Consider the following 21,873-nt stretch of genomic DNA (forward strand, 5'->3'; position numbering starts at 1 on the left):
ACACAGTAGTAAGTGGCAGGACCACCACACAAAGTTCCCATTTTGCAAGGTGAACCTACAAGGTAGAAAACCACAATAGGGGTGGACCCGAGGACAGATTGATACTGGAGCCGATGTCACCTGTATAGATACAGCCATAGCCCAGCGTTTAGACTGCGACCCTCAAGGGCAGGTTTGGATACAAGGTGCCACCGGTCACATAGAAGAATGTACCAATTACAAAGTTAAAATAAAAATGGCGAACGGGAGAGAATTCACCTCAATAGCCGCCGGCATAGATAATTTACAAAAACGATTACAAATTGGGATTTTGATCGGGGTGCGAGATATTCAAAAATACGAGCTATTAAAGACCCCCCGAGACGATAGAAATTCACACCTCGAATTACAAATAGAAGCAGAACCAGATCCAACGATAAGGGCTAGAATAAAACATTTAGTCTTTAGTAATTGGGGAGTCTGGCAGATGCACAAAAATCATTGCGGATCGATCACACCCGACGGAGATACCGTCACCGGTATGAACGAATTCCCCAATCCAAGCCAGTATCAAATCAACAAACCTGAAGCCAGACGAGCTATTCAAGAAGTCATTAATGATTTAGTTGAACAGGGAGTCTTGGTGGAAAGGAGTTCTAAGGTCAACACACCAATTTTAGCAGTCGCTAAACCCGGTAAACCGGGCGAATACCGCTTGGTATGTGACTATCGCGCCTTAAATAAAGGCTCCGTGAAATTTGCGGGAACTCTATTTAACATGGCGAGTCAGACCATGCAGATTCAAAGACATATATATAAAACCACTTTCGACTTAGCCAACGGCTTTTGGAGTCATCCAATTCCCGAGCATGATTGGGACTATACAGCAATCACTTCCCCTCAGGGAGTCCAATATTGCTGGACCAGATTGCCCCAAGGATTTGTAAATTCCCCGCAGATTTTTTCGGCCCAAGTCCTACGAACTTTAGATTTTCTAAGAAACGAACACATAATTGAATGCTATGTGGATGATATATTCACTACACACGCGACTCTAGATGATCACTTCAATTGTCTTCATAAAATACTCCAAGTCTTACGAAATTTGGGGTACAGAGTAGGGCTCAAAAAATCAGCAATATCCAAGACAACTGTGAAGTTCTTGGGGATTGAGATAGCCGAAGAAGGACGTGGCTTGACTTCCGCGTTCAAAGAAAAACTGTCAGAATTCAAATCACCCACTAACGTAAAACAATTGCAAAGCATTCTGGGATCCCTAAATTTCGCTAGAGGTTTCATTATAGGATACGCTGAGTTAGCAGCTCCCCTATACAGACAGATAGTAGCCCCAAACGAAAGATTTGTATGGGAACCAGAACACCAGGAAGCACTAAACAAACTAGTTGAAACAATAGTTGAAAGCGCCTGGTTAGCCACACATACACCCGGTGCAACCATAGAGGTTACTCTGATACTCTCAGACTCCTCTGGAACCGTGGTATGCAAAGATGAAGGGAAAGCTACCCCCTTCCAATACTATTCCATGAACTTCTCCACTACGGAATTAAAATTCCCAAAACTTGCCAAAGCCCTGACTGTCTTAACACACGGGCTTTTACACTTAAGAAGAGTACAATCCGAGGCTCCTATAAAAGTACTCACACATTTCCCAGAACTAAATGAGTCAAGGGAAAGCATTGTCAGGGATCGCCGCGTCCACAACGTCCGATAGGACAAATGGGACATCATAAGGGCAGACCCGACTATCCTCTGGCTAAAAGATCCCAGTGAAGAAATGAATACCTGGGCTTTACCCGAATTAGCCGAGGAAGGAGAAAAACCCGATCGAGCAGACATAGTCATATATTGCGACGGGTCATCTCAAGAAACTAAGAACCCTGATGGTTCTACAACCAGGAAAGCAGGAGCTGGTATAGTTAAGGGTACCTGGGGACCGGAAGGTTTTATCCCAGACACCACGAAATCAGTCTTTTTAGGGACAGGTATGACGGCACAGTTAGCCGAAGTGGAGGCCCTGACTGCCGCTCTAGAGCTTGTAGCACCTGGAGATAGAAGTAAAGCAATCTTGATTTGTACCGACAGCAACTATTGCCATGGTGGCTGTAACGGATTGCTAAAAGACTGGGCGAATAATGGTTTTAAAACAGCTAGAGGCAAACCCATCCAGCATGCTGGATGGTGGAAAAAGATAAATGCATATCTAGAAAACATGCCTAGACTGATTGTAAGACATGTACCTGCTCACCAAAAAACAGGTGAGCATGCCGTAGGAAACAATATGGCCGATTCACTGGCTAAACAAGCACTTGGTACAAATCTGCCTAGACACACAATTGTTAATATTGTAACACGCCAATCAATAAAAGATAACACGGATAAAGAGTTGATGGACCTGGTGGCTGGTAAGACCATTCCAGGATATCCCAAATACTACTCGTACATATTAAGTCCTGACGGGACGGTCCGCTGCCTGAAAAAAGGAGACCTAAAAGGGAAAATCATAATCCCTAAAAAAGACAGGCATCGGTACATCAAAGAAGCACATCAAGGATTGGGTGCAGCACATGGAGGAGCAAAAACCACCTGTGCCCACCTATCGCTTCAATACTGGTGGCCATTTATGTTGTCTGAATGCCGAAAGTTTAAAGCCAACTGTGAAACCTGTATGAAACACGACAAAGGAGGGGGGGTAACTAGACCTGGATACACCGTACGGGAGAAACCCGAAGCCCCTATGAAGCAATGGCAAGTTGACTTCATTGGTCCGTTGCCCGAATCCCGAGGGGATCCTCCCTTTAACCGTAAAAACAGGTACATACTTGTGTGTGTTGATGAATGTACATCTTACACTTGCCTATATCCCACTGCTAGTTGCACGTGTTCAGACGCTATCGAAGCTCTTGAGGAAGCGATAAAAATACTAGGTCCTCCCTTAATCATTCACTCAGACCAAGGTCCGGCCTTCGTAGGCACGGCCTACAGAGAATGGTGTAAATTTAAGGGAGTACGGACCGAATACAGTAGCCCCTTGCACCCCGAATCAGCGGGAGTTGTGGAGAGGAAAAATCAGGACGTCAAGAGGGCCATAGCTAAGATGTGTACTACCCGAAGTGGATCATGGGTTAGAGCTGTTAACTTTGTACAAATGGCAGTCAACAACACCCCCATAGACAGCGAAGGACCAAATAGACATATCACTCCATACTTTCTAATGTTTAGTGTACAAATGAACACTAAACTAAGTATAGGAGACGAGCAAAGACGTTTGTCCCTTATGCAGGAATATAGGGAACTACGACACGCAGAGTCGGTCTTACTTAAAGCAGAAAGAGCCAAACAGGACGAAGGGAAAAATATATGGTTACCTAAAGTAGGTGATTGGATCTTAGTCAAGACTAACTACACCAAGGGTAAATCACTGAAACCTAAATTTGGCCCTGCTCAACAGGTAATAGCTGTTGGGGAGCGGACTGTAACATACCTTAGGAAAGGTAAACAACAGATCATATCGGTTGACAACTGTAAACCCGTAAGTAAAGACTTTGTTCCTCCTATAAATGAGTTGGATAGATCAGTTAGAGATGGAACCGCTCCCGGAGGAAGAGCCAATGCTGAGTCAAAAACCCAGCAAGAAGTACGAGGAGCCAGGCCTAAGACTAGGTCTATGGGCCCGGCGAACCCATAAAACACATAAACAAATCAAACCCACTAAAACAAAGAAAAATAAGAAGGGGGACGAGGTTAAACTAGTTATAGATCCTCAGGGATCAGGATATAAGGAAGGATGTAAAGCTTGTGGACGGATTACATGTAATTTTCTGTTTGCATTCTTTTTCATAATTTTCACCCTCCTCGGCGCAGGAGTGATCCTTTTAGTTAACCTAACTAGCTCCTCATGTCACCTCATGGAAAGTGACTTGGTTAAGAATAACTCCCTTACTTCAGGAATAGAACTAAGTAAATGGGGAATTATAGGAGGTTTAGGCCTAATCTTGGGTCCCAAGGGACAAATGATAGCCCTGACCGCATTAATCCACTTCTCCATGGCCAAGCCCCAAGACAAGGTGGAAGTAGAACCACTCCGAAACGGGATGATTTGGATTAAAGAGCCATATCCTTTCCGTTTAGACACAGGGAAAATATTGGTACCTCTAACTCTGGTACTGGATTCCCAGGCCATGTTGGATGATATGGACTTAAATCGTAATGGGGCCGGGGACGGCCTTATCCTGGTTAGTGAACTAGAACAGTTTTACAAAACCATGTTACAGATCAGTCCCCAGATTACAGACCCCTCCATCTGGCAGGAAGAAGAAATGAGTAAATACAGAGATTGTTATATCACTCAAATTAATACAACGATTCCGTCCAAAACTGTGACCAGGGCAGACTGCACTTGGCCCTACAGGGATGTTAGTAACAGTGGCTTCCATGACTTAGCCAGCTATCACCCCATCCTGGTGTGGAGTGCCTTTGCAAATTGCCAATCAGCCCTTAACCACCAAACCAAATACCTTCGCAAGGATTGTTCCTATGACGAGGGTTCCAAAGTCTGGTTTACCACAGAGGACGAAAGTAAGTTAGGTCCAAGTGAAATACCTTACACATTCAATTTACCCGCCATACCACCAGGATTCCATATGATTTGTAGTCCCAGAGTATACGGCCCGTGGTTCAGACGAACCAAAAATAAGGAGGGAGAAATTAGGAAAAAATGGAACGAGACACAGATGGGAGACATTTTTGCACCCATCGACCCTTCCATATGTAACCTCCCTATCTTTTCCTTATTAAACCAAACCAAAATTGGAAATTACACCTGTGTTAATGTTGCCAGATATACACCCGGTAGATGTGGGGATATATGGGCCAAAGGAGACGAGAAATGGCAGAGAATTGAATTCCCCTGGAAGACATATAAAGATTACCCGGAAAAAAGAAAGGAGGTTTTCAAGGAAGGGGATACAACCAATGACCCCACCAGCGATACTAAGGCCGGTTTTCAAGAATGGAAATCGGTTTATCAACTGATACAAAACAATGAGACATGGCGAGGGGTAAACGGGTCCCTCATAAAGGAAGAAGTCCTCAATTTTAATTTTACGAGGACCCAATTTAAGGTCTATCTTAATCTTACAAGCAAGACTTTTACACAACAACCGACAGACATTATCTGTTGGCTTTGGGGTTATATGAAATGCACAAACATAACAAGACAGCGTACGGTTGAACCTGCTACCGTAAAGTTCTTTGAATTACCTTCCCCTTACAGGTGGTTACATTTTAACACCTCGGGGGAAGAGTAACTTAGACTTGCCGGTAAGATGATTTTCTTTATTTTTCTGCTCCTACGCTTCTCCAGTATAAAAGGAAATGTAGCCAGCAAGTTAAAAGATTCCCAATTGGAGACTATTGAAATATTAAATAACATGAACAAATTCTCAGAGGAGCTCAAGAATAATCAGAAAAACATCGTTGAGTTTACCAGGTTTTTACACAAATCGCAGGTAGAAACTACTATGGAAACAATGAAGGCTCTAACCCATATAGACCAAGCCTTCACAAGGGAAAATCTTAAAACCACGTTAATGGCGCTAGCCGCACTTTTGAGTACCGGAAGGGTTAAACCTTCTTGGATCCCAAAGCAGATTTTAAGCAAAGAACGCTGGATTACTAGCACCCAGCTACTCGATTCATCCAGTCGTCTTTACTACATCAAACGAGAAGGGGCACCTCCCACATATAGGAGCCCCTCCTTAAAATTAACCCTAAACATTTTAATCACTGTTCCTTGGATAACAGATACCACAGCTGCAAACTATACCCTCAGATTATATAATCCTGGTATAGTGCGTTGCCACCATTATTGGAACAAAGGCTGTTGGAAAACAATCATCAAAGTCCCATATAAATATGGCCTGTTGCGGAATAACACGCTCCAGGTATATCAGGGCATTCCACGCCAAGATAGGACAGGACTGACCCTTACAAATTTCGAGGAAACAACTGAATGTATCAATCATCATTGTCCCGTTATAGAGGAGAGAATAAATATACCCAAAGATTCCTTATACTCTATGGGAAATGGTTCATACATAATTTCCAAAACTTCGCCTGGCTCCTGCAATGACTCCTGCAAAATTAGTGAGGGCACATACTTAGTCTCTTCTTTTGCACATGACAAAACCACTTGCTGTAACCATACAATATATGGTCAGCCACAGGAAAGGGAAATAATTTTTCACGTTCCCAGTAAAGATCAGACCCTTCAAATCATTCTTTCCAAGCTCGGAGACATACTTGTCAACCTTGAGGACAATGAGCTGATAGTTACCTATACAGATTGGGACATCAATACCCAACTTAGGAACTTGAGATCAAAAGTTAGCAATATTGATACAAGTTATGGGAGACAGATTCAGGATGTTTTTGAGGCCCTGGCCGAAACTCTCAAAGGGATTTTACCAGAAGGATTAGCAGCCCTAGGAGGATTAATAGGAGGTCTCGGCAGCCTTATGGGTGATGTAATGAACTTCCTCGCCGACCTTTGGGGTCTTGGCTCGTATGCCAAATATGGAATATACTGCGTAGTAGGCTTAGTCCTCTACCGCGTCTTGCGAACCTTTTTGTCTTCTAGAAACCCAAATGAGTTCTAACGAGGCAAAGGACCAATACCGGGAGGCGATTTTGGAACATTTAAGGGAAGATTTACAGGCACACCCAGATCACGAGGAACAAATGGAACTAATTGCCAGATACAGGGCTGCCAGTTGTTTAAGCATGGAAAATATACATTTATTCTGCATTAACAGTCTTACCAAAACCTCAGATTTATCCATGCAATCAGGCCCCTATATTAGGGGTCATCCTATCATTGAGCCTGACCCTCTCACGGGAGATTTCACTTTCAGAAACGTTTTTATCCGATGTAATCTATGCCACCAATGGTGCCCAGGTCATTGCCTCCTGAGTGGAGGTTATGATAGACTCCCATTCCATAAAAATCACAAGAATCCTCGTTACTAAAAGGTAAGAAATGGATCATAAGATGATGGCCATGGGATTTATCCTCAGTATTGCCTGCCTGGCATTACAACTAATATACATGCTAAAGTTCTTTTACTCTAAATTACGACACAGACGGTGGCCTCTCGGACCTTTTCTAATCGCTCTCATATACCCAATTAGCATTGCAACAGTCATTTGCAGCATGTTAGCCCAAGGAGGGGGAGAGGATTCCGACATCAAAACCACCACCGAAATTAACAGCACAACCACTGATGTCAAATACGAGTCATATACAGAGTTTAATATTTTAACTTTCTTTTCTACGGCTCATTTATTATTTGGGCTAATCAACCTGCGACATTACAGATTCACTGATCCCCAGAAGGGGGAGCGAACATCCCTTCTAAAGAAACACAAGGAAGTTATCTTCTTTGTCTTTATACATCTGACTATGACGCCATACCTAGCTTTTTGGTTTATTACACTTACACCCACCATTATTTACATCTTAGGAGCCCTACTATTGATATTAGCAGTAGTAGATGCTTATGTCTTGTTTTCTATTACAGAACAGAGACCATGGATGCAGACAGATAACAAACAGAAATATAGATGGTGGTTAGTTTTAATCCTGTTATTATATACAACAGGATTGGTAGTCCAAGGAAAAACACCCTGGATAGGACAGGCTATATGCACCCTAGCTATTGTAACTATAGTATTAGATTGTATATTTGTTTACCTTTCAGCTCTCTCTTCCGAACGACTACCCCGAATTTCAACACCAATTGTAAAACTATGTCATCCTCGAAAAAGCGTCAGTTGCAATATTGCAATACCTGACATATATTCCCAAACCCCGACAACGGGACCAATTCAAACACCTTTCGTAATATATTACCAAAACCTCCCGCATCTAGTGATCAAGACCGACCGGCAGGGTTGTCCCACCAAGGTCCAGTCAATGAGGGAAGTGCACCTGCATCCCGCAGCGACAGCCCCCCCAGAGTCAGATTCCCAGGTTTACATAGGAATGACTGGAACCCAGGAACAAAACAATGGGGACCTAGCTGGCCAGAACAGCTACGATACCCACTGTTAACCTGCCTAAATTACAGACCGGTCGTTAAAGTTTTCTCCAAATAGGATACTTTTCCCGCCTTTGGAGGAAACGTGATAGATCGAGAAAAGGGGAAATGGGAATGTATATACAAACCGAGATTAGAATTACCTATTAAAGTATTAGCAAGAATCTACACAACCCAGAATAAAGAGGGGAACAGGTATACGGCCAAAACCACTGGAGGCACACTCCAGTGGATCCTCCGCTGTAACAGTTTGAATGACAGTATTTGCGTAATCAAGTATTCAGTTCATACTCCCGAAATGGCTAAATAAATAAAGTCTGAGTATCCTAGTGATCCTGACTAAACCGAAATGGCTAAATAAATAACGTCTGAGTATCCTAGTGATCCTGACTTATGGTACAACCACCGCAAACCAGATACCCATAACCCTAGTGGATGGGACCAGACCGAGGGTTTCCTTCTGGCCTTGAAGGAACTAGCCGTCTGGGGTCCTAGAGACACCATACTAAATATTCAAGTCCTTATCACCCCCGTGCCTCCAACAAGAAGGACACAGATACCGCCTCAGAAGAAGGGGAGGATAAGGAAGAAGATATTCAGAGGGAAATGGAAGCTCTAGCCGTTTGGAGTGACCAGAACCACTTCTCCGACGACACCGACGAAGAGGAAAACTCTAAAGCTAAGGGTCCCAGCGAATTGACCCACCAGGTGTCGGGAAATACAGAAGGAGGACCAACTGAGATACCGGCTGATGAAATAGTGTGCTTGCCTAGTGCTCCACGGCAGCTATGGATCTCAGAAGAATATCCCGAGGAAGAAACTTTCATAATCCCTGTCGAGCGTGACAGTGAAGGAGAGGATGCTGAGTGGAGTCATCCATCCGATGAGTTGATGTACCGTTTTTTCGGACACAACTGTGATGACCCAGAAATGGAATAAAAACTATTGAGTAGCTAGACTCTCAATATTTTCGCCTTATACCCACGGACACATGAAAAATAGAAATCATTGCAAGAATATTAATCAACACAACTGCCAAGGGGCCGAGAATAAACCTCGAATCCAAAGCAAGTCTTCAGGAAAATATCAACGCTTCTTCTCTGAAGACGGAAAATTTATTGAAATCTGTTTTGTAATACTTTGTATTGTATTATGACTAAAAATAACTTTTTTTGCTTTCACCCGCAAAATCATGCGACAATTTAGAATAAGATGCTGTTTGTTGTGTATTGAAATAGTATTAATATTAATCTAAAAATATACTTAGGATGTTTTCTTGCTATGATATGCCTAGAGCAATTTTATTATAATATGTTTGAGCATAAGATCATTATGTATGACTAGAAGGAAGAAGTTAGGCAGTCCACATCCCCGGACGCAGAGAATGGTTCACTCCAAGGAGGGGGTGTGACGGAAATCAAGGAATTGTAGCTTTGGAGGTGATTCATTCTCTCAAAGTTAGACATCCTGACAGATTGCCTCTCGCAAACCGCAGAAAAACGTATTTAGCTGACAAAGCAGACGTGCAGTTAATTAGTGAAAATAAGTCAGCTGCTTTACAAAGTAAACATGACCTTTGAAGCTATTTTGAGCTACGTTAATGAAACAAAGGACTAGTCACGAGGAGCCATCCTAATTGAGCAATATAAATACTAGTGCTTTTCAAGCCTTCAGGAAGACGGCGGCAGCAGCTTTCGACAGGGGTCTTAAGGAACATAACTACCTAGAGTAGTTCTTCCATGCTACACTCCTAGAGAGGTAGTGAAGGCAAGTCCTGATACAGGCAACCTAGTGTTATATTTGTATTTACCCCGTACGGCTACCCTGCTCTCTGATATAGTCTCCTAGAGGGGCTGAGGCTCGGTAAAAGTCGGGGATCTTTTTAACTAAAAAAGTGTGTTAAATTCACAGTGCTTTTAAACACTGTTTGTTAGGCTTCATACGGACATCTGAACGGTAAGATTTTTGATATATACACGTACTGTATGTAGAGTAAGGATGTGCGTATGAATTGTACCAACTGCTTGATTTATTATACCTTTGACAAATTGAATAAAAACCATTGTTTGATTAAATTCAGTCAACGCCCTATCGTCATCTTACTACTTATAGTGTAGCAATAATATATAGGATATAAGTAAATGCGAGGAGCAACATTTAACACTTAATAGCTTTTAAATTCCCGAGACGTCGACACGTATCAACGGCGAACGACCGACGACCCAGACCGGAAATAAGGTATTAGTTTATCTTTTGCGCTTTCTATAATGAATACGGTCTTAGTTCTATTGACATAACTAACCGGTATACAAGGAAAAAGGACTAGTCAAGATCCCGGAAAAAGGGGGAGTTAGTCTTAGTATTCTAGTGGGTTCCTTGTCAGGATCTAGGATAATTGTATAGAAATCTGTAGCAATCTTATAGAGGTGTTTACAATCATGAGAGGAATCGATCTGGTAAACACAGCAAGGGTAACGGAATCGAGAACCAGAGGACATTTGTTTAAGGTGAGGGGGGAGGGAACAGGTTTGATAGGATCCTGAGGGGGAGCTTTTTTTACACAAAGTATGGTCGTTAAATGGAATAAGCTGCCAGAGGCAGTTTTGGCAGGTACTATCACAACATTTAAAAATCATTATATAGGTTTAGGGGCAATAGGTGCAGGAGTAACCCATTCGGCCATTTGAGCCAGCACCACCATTCAATGTGATCATGGCTGATCATCCCCAATCAGTACCCCGTTCCTGCCTTCTCCCCATAATCCCCTGACTCCGCTGTCTTTAAGAGCCCTATCTAGCTCTCTCTTGAAAGTATCCAGAGAACCTGCTTCCACCGCCCTCTGAGGCAGGGAATTCCATAGACTCACAACTTTCTGTGTGAAAAAATGTTCCTCATCTCCATTCTAAATGGCTTACCCCTTATTCTTAAACTGTGGCCCCTGGTTCTGGACTCCCCCAATATCGGTTTAGAGGGATACGGGCCAAACAAGGGCAGGTGGGACTAGTGTAGATGGGGCATGTTGGCCGGCGTGGGCAAGTTGGGCCGAGGGGCCTGTTTCCATGCTGTGTGATTCTATGACGATGATTACTGGATCGGTCATATTTAATGTCTGAATCGGTGAGCATGTTTGGGAAGGGTGATCATGTGGGGTCAGGGTTTCTAATCCATTCCAGCAGTAATTATTCAGGAAAAGGGACCAAGGTCTGGCAATGGATCTACGAATGGAACATATTTTAAGACTTTATTCCATGGAGCGCAGGAGGATGAGGGGTAATCTTATAGGGGTGTATAAGATCATGAGAGTAGGGGACTCAAGAACCAGAGGCCATAGGTTTAAAATGAGGGGGAGGGGGGAGGAGGGAAATTCATTAGGGACATGAGGGGCAACTTTTATACAGAAAGGGTGGTGGGTGTATGGAACAAGCTGCCGGAGGAGGTAGTTGAGGTACTTTCGCGATGTTTAAAAAACATTTACACAGGTACATAAACAGGGCAGGTTTAATGGGTTTATGGGGAAAAGTCAGGAGAATGGCACTGAGGGGGAAATATAGATCAGACATGATTGAATGGTTTAGTAGACATGATGGGCCAAATAGAAACATAGAAAATAGGTGCAGGAGTAGGCCATTCGGCCCTTCGAGCCTGCACTGCCATTCAATATGATCATGGCTGATCATCCAACTTAGTATCCTGTACCTGCCTTCTCTCCATACCCCCTGATACCTTTAGCCACAAGGGCCACATCTATCTCCCTCTTAAATATATCCAATGAACTGGCCTCAACTACCTTCTGTGGCAGAGAATTCCAGAGATTCACCACTCTCTGTGTGAAAAATGTTTTTCCCATCTCGGTCCTAAAAGATTTCCCCCTTATCATTAAACTGTGACCCCTTGTTCTGGACCTCCCCAACATCGGGAACAATCTTCCTGCATCTAGCCTGTCCAACCCCTTAAGAAATGGCCTAATTCTACACTATGATCTATGAACTTACGATTAATTCTACATTGGTCTAGTTTAGGGATTCAGCGCGGAAACAGGCCCTTCAGCCCACCGGGTCCACGGCGACCAGCGATCACCCCGTACACTCACACTATCTGACGCAACCCAGGGACAATTTGCAATATTTACCAATGCGAAATCAAACTACAAACCTGTACGTCTTTGGCGTGGCAAAGACAGGACTTGAGACAGAGGGTGCGGCACAGGAAGCAGTAAAGTGTGATGAAAGATGACAGAAACTGGACTGATATTGGGTTGAGTGCAGGAGTTGAAGGAAGACCCTCCTCACCTCCCCCCTGACTGTCCTGTCTGAAGAAGGGTCTTGACCCGAAACATAGAAAATAGGTGCAGGAGTAGGCCATTCGGCCCTTCGAGACAGCACCGCCATTCAATATGATCATGGCTGATCATCCAAAATCATTACCCCGTTCCCCCTTTTTCCCCATATCCCCTGATTCCATTAGCCTTAAGAGCTAAATCTAACTCTCTCTTGAAAACATCCAGTGAATTGGCCTCCACTGTCTTCTGTCAGATTCACTACTCTCTGGGTGAATAGGTTTTTCCTCATCTTAGTCCGAAATGACCTACCCCTTATTCTTAAACTGTGACCCCTGGTTCTGGACTCCCCCAACATCGGGAACATTTTTCCTGCATCTAGCCTGTCCAATCCTTTAAGAATTGCATATGTTTCTATGATACCCTCTCATCCTTCTAAATTCTAGTGAATACAAGCCCAGTTGACCCATTCTTTCATCATATGCCAGGCCCGCTATCCCGGGGATTAACCTGGTGAACCTACTCTGCACTCCTGTCACTGCTTTCCAAATGCGCTGTTATAACATTTTTAATAATCAACTCCAGCATGTTGGCCAGTTGGAGGCCACACCTTGTGTATTGTGTGCAATTTTGGTCTACTAATTTGAGGATTGACATTCTTGCTTTTGAGGGAGTGCAGTGTTGGTTCACCAGGTTAATTCCCAGGATGGCGGGACTGACAAATAATGGATCAACTGGCATGTATTCGCTGGAATTTAGAAGGATGAGAGGATATCTTATAGAAACATATAAGATTATAAAGGGTTTGGACACACTAGAGGCAGGAAACATGTTCCCGATGTTGGGGGAGTCCTGAACCAGAGGCCACAGTTTAAGAAGAAGGGATAAGACATTTAGAACGGAGGTGAGGAAACATTTTTTCACAAAGAGAGTTGTGAGTTTGTGGAATTCTCTGCCTCGGAGGGCGGTTCTCAGGAGAGAGCTAGATAGGGCTCTTAAAGATAGCGGTACGGGGTACTGATTGTGGATGATCAGCCTAGATCACATTGAATGGCGGTGCTGGCTCGAAGGGCCGAATGGCCTTCTTCTGCACCTATTGTCTATTACATTGGTTCCCACCCCCCTGCCCTGTTAGTTTAAACGTGGCCTTTCTACACTCTCTTTCCCGTTGGCTGCACGCATGCACTTGCACGTTGTTGTCTGCACCCCCCACCTCCCCCACTGTATAGTTTAAACCCACCCGTGCAGCACTAGCAAAGCTGCCTGCCAGAATGCGGTCCCCCTCCAATTAAGGTGCAACCCGTCCCTGTTATCCAGGTCACCCCTGCCCCAGAAGAGATCCCAGTGGTCTAGAAATCTAAATCCCTGCCTCCTGCACCGACTCCTCTGCCAGCCGCTGTTCCTTCCTACACATTAAGGAAGACCGTCTTGAGCTAAAGCTGCTGTAGAACTTGATGTGATTGCGTGATGAGATGACCGGTGAGCAGCCATCTTGGCTGGATAGCCATCTTGGCCAGGTCCAGGGGCAAACCGACATGGAGGTCCCCCTTCCTCCCACCACTGAACAAGCGACCGAACCTCCTCCTCCGTACCGGGAAACCTAAGAGCGCGGGGCTGAAATGCAGCTAAAACGTGAGGAGCTTTTTTTGCTTTGTGCTATTCATTCAGCAGAATGTCTATACATGATTACAGCCAAGCTGTCCACGGTGCACAGATCCAGGATAAAGGGAGTAACGTTTAGTCCAAGGTAAAGTCCGATAAAAGATAGACCGATGAGGTAGCTGGAAGATCAGGACCTCTCTCTAGTTGGTGATAGGATGGTTCAGTTGCCTGATAACAGCTTGGAAGAAACTGTCCCTGAATCTGGAGGTGTGCGTTTTCACACTTCTGTGCCTCCTCCCGTTGGGTGAGGGTAGGAAAGGGAGTGACCAGGGTGCGACTCGTCCTTGATTATGCCTGACCCACTGAGCTACTCCAGCTTTTTGTCTGTTGTCCCATTGATCACCTTGTGCTCTCTTGCAGCGACACACTGAGGGAGTCCTTGTTGGTGAAGCTCGGCCAGCTTCAGTGCCACTTCACGTGGGGCCCACAGATGGACATCGTCGACCTGGACGACGTGAAGCAGAGGTTGCAGGATTCGATTATCATCGGCGGGAAGCACCAAGGCGTGCCGCACAACCACTTGGCTTACATCAACTACCTGCAGGGCAACTGCGAAGAAGCTCTCCGTGACTTAGAGGAGGCGGAGAGACGTCTGAGGGAGATCCACGGGGATGGATTTGAGAGGAGGAGCATCGTCACCCATGGCAACCGGGCCTGGTTGCATTACCACATGGGGCAACTCAGCGAGGCCCAGTCCTACCTCGACAAGCTGGAGGTGATGTGTGGCCCCCTCACACAGGGCCCGCACGTCACGGCAATGGTGCCCGAGGTGTTGGGGGAGAAGGGGTGGTCTTTGCTGAGCTCCCGCTCTCAGTGCTACGAGGAGGCGAAGGAATGTTTCGCCAAGACTCTGGAGGAAGATCCCGACAACACGGAGTGGAACATGGGCTACGCCACCGCTCTGTACCGTCTGGAATCGATTTCCGCGATCCCGGAAAACCCCGAAGTGAGTCAGTCGGTGAGACAGCTGAGACGGGTGCTGGAGCTCGATCCGGGTGAATCTGTGGCCAGGGTGATGCTGGCCCTCAGGCTCCAAGAGTTCCAGCAAAAGGCAGAAGCGAATGAATTGGTTGAAGAAGCGTTGCGGACAAGCCCAGATTCTCCATTTGTGCTCCGCTATGCAGCAAAGTTTTACAGGATACAGCACGATGCTGATAAAGCGATAGAGCTGCTGAAGAAAGCCTTAGAATTCACTCCGCACTCTCCCTTCTTGCACCATCAAATAGGTATGTGTTACAGGAACAAGCTATTTTCTCTGCTTCAATATCCAAGCATTGGAGACCCAGGCGTGAAGGCTGAGTTGATCAGCCATTGCAAGCACCATTTTGGAACGGCATTTGAACTGAAGCCATCGTATGTATTTGCAAAACTGGATTTTGCCGGGATCTGCTTAATGAATGATGAATCAGACAAAGCGGTGGAGATATACAACATCCTCCGGAGTTTAGAGGATGTTGCTCCAGATAAAAAGCAGGCAATAGAGTTACAGCTTGGATTATATGAACTGTATCACACCAAATCTGAATCAAACGCCATCCACCATTTTATGGAAGGCCTTAAAATCCAGCGCGGCACGAAATATTGGAAAATTTGTTACACTAAGTTGGAGAAGATTGCAAGAAGGCAAATTAACAGGAACCCGGACAACAGCAGAGCCTGGGGTATCCTGGGGTTTCTTCACCGAGAAGCCGGGGAGAATTCTGAAGCTGTTGAATGCTATGAAAAGGCCTTGCGGTGGGATCGTGGCAACGAAGAATATCTCAGCGCTCTTCGTGAATTGCGCCCTTCTACTTAGGCTGGAGATACCAGGACCAGGAGGTAAGGGCGAGAAAGGTCCTTCCTCAACCATTCCTCACTGGAACATAGAACGTAACACAGTACAGCGCAGGAACAGGTCCTTCGGCCCACGGTGTCTGTGCAGAACACGATGCCAAGACCAAATCCTATCTGCCACCATTCCCTGTATATCCATTGGCCCATCCAAAAGTCTGTCAAATGCCACAATCGTGCCTCAAGATGATGATAGATTAGATAGATTAGATTAGATATAATTTATTGCCACACAGCCAGGCTGGTGGAAATTTGGGTTGTCTGCAGCGATACAATAATAAAGAACACACAACCACAATAAAACTGTAACACAAACATCCACCACAGCATTCATCACTGTGGTGGAAGGCACAAAATTTGGCCAGTCCTCCTCCATTTCCCCCCCGTGGTCAGGACCAGAGTCCAGAGTCAGTCCAGGATCGGCTCTTCCTCACCGGAGACCGCGGCTTTAAGTTGTTGTAGGCCGCAGGCCGGCGGTCAAGATTTAAAGTCCCCGCCGCAGCCAGAAGCACCGTAGACTGCAGGGCCGGCGGTCGAAGCTCCCCTCCAGGGGTGATGGTAAGTCCATGCCGGACCCGCGGTAGAAGTCAGCCGCGGGCCGGCAGTGATGGCTTCTTCTTCCCCCGGGTCCCCAACGTGAGATCCCGGGCTGTAGACGCCGCACCAGCTGGAGCTCTGCAGACCGCGGCTTCAGGCTGCGACTTCAGGCTGCCGGCTGCCCCGGGTCAGCGAAACGGAGCGCTCCCCTCCAGCGAGGGCTCACCCGCTCCACGCCGAGAGTCCACGCTGCGCCCGCCGCTGAAGCCCGGGCGCGTCTCCGGGAAAGGCCGCGTCGATCCTTGTTGTTAGGCCACGGGGGAGGCGACCTGGAAAAACTCGCCTCTCCGTGGAGGAGGCGACCGAAGCGGTTTCCCCCTCACCCCCCCACACCACCCCACACACAAAACACACAAAGAAACATTAAATACAGACTTTAAAACATACTAAAAAAATAAAAAAAGTTGAAAAACTGACGAGCTGCATGACATGGCTGCTGCCAGAGCAGCGCCCCCTACCAAAAAAAAAAACACCACTTACGGCAGCAAGTTCCGGGCGCACACAGCCCTCTGTGTAAAAATAACATGCACTGCACATCTCCTGTAGCTAATACCCTCTAGTCCAGGCACCTCCTCTGCACCCTTTCCAAAGCCTCCACATCCTTACAGCAATGGGGCGCCCTGAACTACATGTGATACTCCAAATTAACTCCAAATAACCAAAGTCTGATAAAGCTGCATCATGACTCCCTGACTGATACAAAAGTTAGTGGTTTTGCAGATAGTGAAGATGGTTGTGAAAGATTGCAGCAGGATCGGGATCGATTGGCCAGGCAGTCGGAGGAATGGTTGATGGAATTTAATACAGAGAAGTGTGAGGTGTTGCATTTTTGGACGTTGAACAAGGGCAGGACCTACACAGTAAATGGTAGGCCTCTGGGTAGTGTTGTAGAGCAGAGGGATCTCAGAGTACAGGTGCATGGTTCCTTGAAGGTCGAGTCGCAGGTAGATAAGGTGGTCAAAAAGGCTTTTGGCACTTTGGCCTTCATCAGTCAGAGTATTGAGTATAGAAGTTGGGAGGTCATGTTGCAGTTGTATAAGACGTTGGTGAGTCCGCATTTAGAATATTGTGTTCAGGTCTGGGCACCGAGTTACAGGATAGATATTGTCAAGTTTGTCAGGGTTCAGAAAAGATTCACGAGGATGTTGCCAGGACCTGAGGGTGTGAGCTATAGGGAGAGGTTGAGTAGGCTGGGTCTCTACTCCATGGAGCGCAGGAGGATGAGGAGAGATCTTATCGGGGTATACAAAATCATGGGAGGAATAGATCAGGTAGATGCACAGAATCGTTTGCCCGAAGTAGGGGAATCGAGGAGCAGAGGACATAGGTTCAAGGTGAAAGGGAAAAGAGTTCATAGGAATCTGAGGTGTAACTTTTTCACACAAAGGGTGGTGGGTGTATGGAACATGCTGCCAGAGGAATTAGTTGAGGCTGGGACTATCCCATCGTTTAAGAAACAGTTAGACAGGTACATGGATAGGACAGATTTGGAGGGATATTGACCAAGCGCAGGCAAGTGGGACTAGTGTAGCTGGGACACTGTTGAGTGGTGTGGGCAACTTAGGCCGAAGGGCCTGTTCCCACACTGTATCACTCTATGACTTATACTCAATGCTTGGACCTATGAAGGCAAGCATAGTATATAGTGACAGACACAAATAGCTGAAAACTCAGCGGGTCAGGCAGCATTTCTGGAGAAAATGAATAGGTGACATTTCGGGTAAAGACCCTTCTTTAGAACTGAAACGTCACCTATTCCTTCTCTCCAGAGATGCTGCCTGACCTGCTGAGTCACCCCAGACTTTTGTGTCTATCCTCGGTGTAAACCAGCATCTGCACTTTCCTTCCTCATCTTACCGTACGCCTTCTTCACCACTCGATCTACTTGTGCGGCCACTTTCAGGGCGTTGTGGAGTTGGATGCCATGATTATTACAGAGTCTGACCAAGCTTGTGTGCGGTGCCTTAATGGAGACACTTGAATTGACATTTTGTTGATGATCTTCTGCAGGTTTGGTGCCCGTTTCTCTGACTGATCTACAGTGATCCCATCTCTCAACAAACCTTCACATTCAACCAGAGGTGGATCAGAGCTGCGTTGTGGAGGATGTGACGCCATTTCACGTGCGTCCGATGCGATGGTCAGAATAGAGGCACCAGCAGTGATTTCCCAGCCCGTTACTCAATGGTCACAAATTCACCTGGACGTTAATTGTTTGTCCACTAAATTCTGGAATTAAAAGTTTAGGATTAAGTTTATTGTTGCCACGTGTACTAAGATACACTGAAAAGCTTTGTTTTGCTTCCTATCCAAACGGATCAGAGAATACTGTACATAAGTACAGACGTTAAACTCAAGTACAATAGATAGAGCAAAGGGGAGATTAGTTCAGTTTAGTTCATGGTCACGTGTACTGTTAAAGGTTTAGGATTAAGGTTTATGTTCATTATTGTCACGTATACCGGGGGACAATGCAGAGCTTTGTGTTGCATGCTATCGAAATATATCAGAGGCTTAAGGTGAGGTGGGGGGGGGGGGGAGTTAATGAGAACCTGAGGGGTGCAAAACTATAACAGAGGGAGTTAGAACTGATTTTTGTGTGAGAAGCACCATCGATGATGTGCAATCTGATTTAGTTTCTAGGATATAATGCCGACAATTACGAGTTTCAACTTTTTTGTTTAAAGCGTTATGAACATTGGGGCACGTTTCATGATCAATATTGTTTAACATACTGTAATATCAGAGTTTGTGCATTAAAGCAATGAATAAATCACTCATAAAATGCGACAATTCTAGTGCATCATTACGCGTCAACGGTGCAGTCTAAGTGGTTTTCTTGGTCCACACTAAGGTGAACAGGATCAGCTCCAGGGGATTCAAGGGGCTACACGGTTGGGTAGCGGTAATGTTGCTGCCTTACAGCGCCAGAGACCCGGGTTTGATCCTGACTACGGGTGCTGACTGTACGGAGTTTGTACGTTCTCTCAGTGACCGTGTGGGTTTTCTCTGGGTGCTCCGGTTTCCTCCCACACTCCAAAGTCATACAGGGTTGTAGGTTAATTGGCTTTGGTATGACGTAAATTTGTCCCTAGTGTGTAGGATAGTGTTAGTGCGCTAGGACTCGGTCGGCCGAAGGGCCTGTTTCCGCGCCGTATCTCTAAAGTCTAAAACTTGCACTTCAGCCGTGAGCCGATATTAATAAAGTTTACGCTTGTTCAATGGTTCTTTATTGTCACGTGTACCGAGGTACAGTGAAAACATTTGTTTTGCATACAGCCCAGCAAGGTATTACTATATATAGAAGGCCAATCCTGGATTAAGTACAAAGTGTACAGAAATAGTCCACTGAGACCATTTACAAGAGTCGCCAGGATTTTGGCGCCATTTTTCAAAGTCCCAGTTGCTTTAAGAGCAGCAGGTCATAAAGGCCCGTTGATAGGTATGTGTAGAAAGGAACTGCAGATGCTGGTTGACACCAAAGGTAGGCACAAAGTACTGGAGTAACTCAGCGGGTCAGGCAGCACATCTGGAGAAAAAGGATGGCTGACGTTATAGGTCAGAATCCTGCTTCAGACTGAAAGTGTAGTGGAGGGAACCAAAGGTAAATAAAGGCCAGAATAAAACGGGGTCGGTAACAGATGAACATGGATGGGTAGGTAGATGGCCGTCCGAAGGGGGGGTGCGTTGGGTGCGACCGCACCCCCCTTTTTTTTCCCCTATGAAAAAAGTCACAAAAAAAAAAAAAATCGGGATAAAACCCCCAATCCACCCCCAATGACCCCCGCTGGGCCCACGCCACCACCGCTGGGCTCAGGCCACCCCCGCTGGGCCCACGCCACCCCCGCTGGGCCCACGAAACCCCCGCTGGTCCCACGCCACCCCTGCTGGGCCCACGCCACCCCTGCTGACCCCTGCTGGGTCCACGCCACCCCTGCTGGACCCATAAGATAAGATAGAATTTATTTGCCACACAACCAGGGTCGGTGGAATTTGGGTTGTCAGCAGCGATACAATAATAAAGAACACACAACCACAATAAAAATGTAACACAAACATCCACCACAGCATTCATCACTGTGGTGGAAGGCACAAAATTTGGCCAGTCCTCCTCCATTTCCCCCCCGTGGACAGGACCAGAGTCCAGAGTCAGTCCAGGATCGGCTCTTCCTCACCGGAGACCGCGGCTTTAAGTTGTTGTAGGCCGCAGGCCGGCGGTCAAGATTTAAAGTCTCCGCCGCAGCCAGAAGCACCGCAGACTGCAGGGCCGGCGGTCGAAGCTCCCCTCCAGGGGTGATGGTAAGTCCATGCCGGCCCCGCGGTAGAAGTTGGCCGCGGGCCGGCAGTGATGGCTTCTTCTTTCCCCGGGTCCCCCACGAGGGATCCCGGGCTGTAGACGCCGCACCAGCTGGAGCTCTGCAGACCGCGGCTTCAGGCTGCGACTTCAGGCAGCCGGCTGCCCCGGGCCAGCGAAACGGAGCGCTCCCCTCCAGCGAGTCCCAGCGAGGGCTCACCCGCTCCACATCGAGAGTCCACGCTGCGCCCGCCGCTGTTTCTCCGGGAAAGGCCGCGCCGATCCTTGATGTTAGGTCACGGGGGAGGTGACCTGGAAAAAGTCGCCTCTCCATGGAGGAGGCGACCGAAGCGGTTTCCCCCTTACCCCCCCACACCACCCCCCACACAAAACACACGAAGGAACATTAAATACATACTTTAAAACATACTAAAACATTTTTAAAAAGTTGAAAAAACTGACGTGCTGCTGACATGGCTGCACACAGAGGAGCGCCCCCATGCCACTCCTGCTTGGGACACGCCACCCCTGCCGGGCCCACGCCACCACCGCTGGGCCCACGCCACCCCCGCTGGTCCCACGCCACCCCTGCTGACCCCTGCTGGTTCCACGCCACCCCCGCTGGGTCCACGCCACCCTTGCTGACCCCTGCTGGGCCCACGCTACCCCCGCTGGGTCCACGCCACCCCCGCTGGCCCCCACTGGTTCTACACCACCCCTGCTGGTTCCACGCCACCCCCGCTGGGTCCACGCCACCCTTGCTGACCACTGCTGGGCCCACGCTACCCCCGCTGGGTCCACGCCACCCCCGCTGGCCCCCACTGGTTCTACGCCACCCCCGCTGGGCCCACGCCACCCCTGCTGGGCCCACGCCACCCCCGCTGGGCCCACGCCACCCCTGCTGGGCCCACGCCACCCCTGCTGGGCCCACGCCACCCCTGCTGGGCCCACGCCACCTCCGCTGACCCCCGCTGGGTCCACGCCACCCCCGTTGACCCCCGCTGGGTCTACGCCACCCCCGCTGGGCCCACGCCACCCCTGCTGGGCCCACACCACCCCTGCTGGGCCCACGTCACCCCCGCTGACCCCCCTGGGTCCACGCCACACCCACTGACACC

The 21,873-nt window shown here is 47.1% G+C and overlaps 1 protein-coding gene across 2 annotated transcripts in view; it reads left to right on the plus strand.

The window, feature by feature from the left end:
• LOC116981376 (interferon-induced protein with tetratricopeptide repeats 5-like) overlaps window positions 1-18,994 on the plus strand; it is a 65,393-nt gene extending 46,399 nt beyond the window's left edge. For both annotated transcript variants that reach the window (XM_033034406.1, XM_033034407.1), the window contains exons 2-3: window positions 14,395-15,852; window positions 18,472-18,994. In XM_033034406.1, coding sequence (XP_032890297.1) covers window positions 14,395-15,829 — 1,435 coding nt within the window. In that variant the 3' untranslated portion in view covers window positions 15,830-15,852; window positions 18,472-18,994. The remainder of the gene's footprint in view (window positions 1-14,394; window positions 15,853-18,471) is intronic.
• The last annotated feature ends 2,879 nt before the right edge of the window (window positions 18,995-21,873 follow it).

Source organism: Amblyraja radiata, chromosome 15 (assembly GCF_010909765.2).
Source record: "Amblyraja radiata isolate CabotCenter1 chromosome 15, sAmbRad1.1.pri, whole genome shotgun sequence".
In the NCBI taxonomy this organism is placed as follows: Eukaryota; Metazoa; Chordata; class Chondrichthyes; order Rajiformes; family Rajidae; genus Amblyraja; species Amblyraja radiata.